General features: G+C 40.6%; 1 protein-coding gene across 1 annotated transcript; it reads right to left on the bottom strand.

Annotated features, from left to right (window-relative positions):
- Window positions 1–1,313: 1,313 nt before the first annotated feature.
- On the bottom strand, window positions 1,314–2,595 carry LOC144073546 (NAD(P)H dehydrogenase [quinone] 1-like). The gene is made up of 6 exons (XM_077599481.1): window positions 2,484–2,595; window positions 2,240–2,407; window positions 2,047–2,177; window positions 1,866–1,979; window positions 1,706–1,807; window positions 1,314–1,647 (listed from the first exon to the last, which is right to left on the bottom strand). The coding sequence occupies exons 1-6, from the start codon at window positions 2,485–2,487 to the stop codon at window positions 1,348–1,350; spliced, it is 819 nt and encodes a 272-aa protein (XP_077455607.1). The 5' UTR covers window positions 2,488–2,595; the 3' UTR covers window positions 1,314–1,347.
- Between the last annotated feature and the right edge of the window lie 1,537 nt (window positions 2,596–4,132).

Raw genomic sequence — 4,132 nt, forward strand, 5'->3', positions numbered from 1 at the left:
TACTCTTCATTTTAATTTGATCCTAAAACAGAAAGTCGGCACTCATGATTTACTTTCCCGGGCCACACAAAATGATGCGGTGGGCCAGATTTGGCCCCCGGGCCGCCACTTTGACACATGTGATTTAGAGCATAGCATATTTAAACCTTGCACAGTTTCTAAAATATGACAAAAACATGCGTCGTGCATGCGTATTACATACGGTTCAAGGAATAGAACAGTACACAACAGGTTTTATTTATAAGTGACACAATGATCGTCATCAATAAATATTTAGACGACATCCTACCGTTTCTCTCTCTGTCCTCACTGTGTATAAATATAATGCAGATAAATATAGCCAGCAGTGTTGAAGCCACTCTAGTAACAACATAAACAGTGAGGAAAAGGAGTATATCTCTTCTATTTATAACTTGTACAATAATATTTCTATTTTAGTAAAAAAGGACATTTTACAACTAGTGCATTATCAGACATATGCATCTCCATGCAAAAGGGAAAAATGTGAAGAGGCAGTCATGTTCTTTTTGTGTTAAGTACAAACCACTTTTATTTCTTATCAAGGAAGTTCTTAAAATTAAAAAAAAATTCATCAATGGGGGAAAAAGTAGTTTTGGCAATGAAATGATAGTGGGAATGTGATATTAGTCTTCATGTGTTGAAACATCCATTTTCTACAGCATCTATCCACTTGTTCCTTTGAGCAAAAGTTCTAGTACACTCTAGGCCAGTTGGTCACCAGCCAATCATATGGTACAAAATATGTATAGAAAAAAAAACCCTCTATGCTCACATTCAGATATATGGAGTAAAGTTTATAAATATTACAAATTGCAATTGAATGCTTCCAGAACCAAGTATGCAAATTAGTATGAACACATGCTTGGCAAATGTAAACAATATTTCTCACTCTACAAATGCGTGTTTAAAAGTCCACATTCCCATTTGAAATGTTAATATTTCTTTTGCTTGCAGACCCTCATAATTGGTCAACTATTTTAGCAGTTACTGTAATGTCCATATAAAATGCACATCTGATTGTGTAAAACATTGACTTAGTCAACATTTAGGCACTCATCCATTTGAAATAGAGCCTTGCTTAACTAAAAGATACACTATTTGATCAAGGCTTCCATTAACCTTCCTTTTTAGCAGGTTTTATTCACAACAGATAATGAAGCTAATGCTCCATGCAAACCATTGATGTAGTTTTGGCTAACAGTGTTAAATTGCATTGCTTTTAACCTACTATAGTAGACCAATGTGACACTGCAAAAATATTCATCAGAAAAGGAGTAGAAATATCCACAAAGTTAGGTTAAGGGTTTTTATTAAATCAGTTTGACATCAAACTCCAGCCCTCATCATGTTGTTGGGTGGCACAGCCAGTCCCAAGTGAACACCCACAGTGAGGCCAAACTTCTCAGTAGACTGCTTCTGCTGGACCTCGGGCTTCAGCCGGAAACCCTTCTCCACGTCAAAGTAGTCCATGGGCGTGAAGGTCAGGGGGGCCTCATCCATTAGACCGTCAAGGCGGGTGCGCCAGGCTTGGAGAAGGTTGGCGCTGGCCTCACGGGGGCGGTGAGCTGGAGCCCAGAAAATTTGAGGTGCCAGGACTTGGAAGCCACAGTAGTGCAGGATGCCATTCTGTTGAAAAGTCAGTCAGTTCATGTTAATATCATACACACCAGCCAGAGATCATTACCTGAAGTGGCCAAAGTGTGACATTCATGTCTCCATTGATGCCATTGGCACTAAACATGGACTCCTCAGAACCAGTCGTGAATGACAGTACAGCTTTCTTGTCCTGGGAAATAACATTGAAATATCACTGTCCTTTAGATTCCATGTGTTGGAAGGCTTACCTTGAAGATACCCCGACCGTAGCGTTTCTCATCGGAGAAAGCATAGCCGAGAGTGAGCACACGGTCGATCCAACCCTTGAGGATGGCGGGCAGACTGAACCAGTACATGGGGAACTGAAAATTCCATTAAAAAGGCAAGTGCTGTAGTAGTGAACTAACCTGGTGAAAAATCTTTTCTTACCTGGAAAATTATAAGGTCAGCCTCAGAAAGCTTGCATTGCTCCTCAGTAATGTCAGTGGTCAGTTTTCCAGCCTCCCACGCCGCTTTGGTCTCTTTGGCATAATGGAAGTTCTCGGCATCCTTAACCTGACCTGTACAGTTAAGTTAAGGTTAGAAAAGAACTAAAACATTTCACGTGGTAAAAGAACATTACCCTGAATGTCTTCAGCGTTAGCGATAGCTTTGAACTTCATAGCATAGAGGTCAGACACTTTGACAGCACAGCCTTTGGCGGTCAGGACGTCAACTGCAGCGTCTTTGGCGGCAGCATTGAAAGAACCAGAGCTCTGGTGGGCATAAACGATGAGCACCTTCTTTCCTGCTAAAGATAAAAAAAAAGGACAGCAAAGACTAATGCGTTGCAATCCAAAAAGCAATTAAAACAGCTTCAACATTACCCATGTTTGAAGTTGGCTACCAAAACACCCACAGAGAGGCTGGAGAACTGCTGTGCTGAAAACTGGCAAATGAGGAGTTTTTATACCAAGCGACCAGTTGATTGTCCCAGGTGCTGGCACTTAGCATTTAACCCAGCGGCCAATCAGATAGCAACCTCACGGTGACGGATAGATAGACTGATGGATGGATTGAAATGACAGAGACACAGACATGTTTCTTTTAAAACAAAATTTATATAAATATAAATGGGCCTTGAGATTGACCCTTGCGGAACATCATCGATTCAATGTCAGTATTTGATTAAAACAACATTAAAATATGTTTTTAATTCTAAATTATTTCTTTAATAACTAGCACCGCACATTTTGAACTGCCAGTGCCTCAGTTAAAAAATAAAAAATAAAAAACAGGAGACATAGTTGTTGCACTGAAGTACTGCTGAAAATGTTTGGGGTTCTCAAAAAAAACATACTTGAACACTGTAATTGCATCTCTGCTGCCGTTTGTTGATTGGCTTTAAATCATGTATCTCTATTTGGATCATTCCAGAGAACATTTGGAGGAAACTTCATCAAAGAGAATAAAACATGAAGTTCCTCTGTAGTTCACATTGATTTAAAAACCTCAAACTTGCTCTTCCATTTTATCCCTAGGACAGGTGTGTTGTGGCTTTTCTTTGGGTGTTTTTTTTTTAAATTCAACCAGAGCAAGCTTTTTTTGATTGAAAAAAAATGTTTGCCCTTCTCAGCTCCACTCCAGTGTGACCCTTCATGTAATCTGAGGCGCTCCCAGTATGCTCACGGCCGCCGTAGTTGCGGTTGCCATGGAGATGGCAACACTCCAAAACTTCCAGAAAAACCTTTGTTTTATGAAACAGCTTCAAGGAAAGACAAAACCTGCGTGGGCGGGCGTACACTTTGAATGTTCCATCAGTTTTTTTGATTCCTTTTTCTTAGTGTCAAAAGCCCGGCGGCCGAGCGGTTAGTGCGTCGGCCTCAACCTTCTAGGGTCCTGAGTTCGTTCCCAGCTCATTCCTTGCTGTATGGAGTTTGCATGGGTTCCTCCGGGTACTTTGTCTCCTGGTGCCCTCCGATTGGCTGGTCACCGATTCAAGGCGACCCCCCTCCCCCATGTAACATCTCTCTTGATTAAAAAATTACTGCATCGCCATGTGATTGCTGCTGCGCAGAGAAGACAAGAGTAGTGCGCAATTGCGCACGCGCGCAGCTTAGAGGGAACATTGATTAGAATGCCTGTTTTTATACTCATTCCATTTCACCTGTGTTTGTTTGTTTTTTAGGCCTCAATTATCTGTCTTATCAACCAATATTGTGGAAATGTATTTATGCTAATGGTTTTTTTTGGTGGGGGTGTGAAATTGAGAGTGTGAGAGATGTGAACGGTGTCATTTTTTGTAGTGACATATTGAGGTGTGACTGAATTGGCAGAGATGTGAACCTTGTATATTTAAATGAGCCAATGGCATTTAATGGGGAGGTTTTGGTCAATAAATATTTTCTGTATTAATAAACAGACTGATGTAATAGGTCAACCAAAGTAGAAGGATATTTTAAACACGACGCCAGCTCTATGTCGTTCCTTATTCCTGATAACAAACAAAAACATGTGTGGACACATGCCTACTCTA

The sequence above is a fragment of the Stigmatopora argus genome, chromosome 4 (genome assembly GCF_051989625.1).
Source record: "Stigmatopora argus isolate UIUO_Sarg chromosome 4, RoL_Sarg_1.0, whole genome shotgun sequence".
NCBI classification, from domain to species: Eukaryota; Metazoa; Chordata; class Actinopteri; order Syngnathiformes; family Syngnathidae; genus Stigmatopora; species Stigmatopora argus.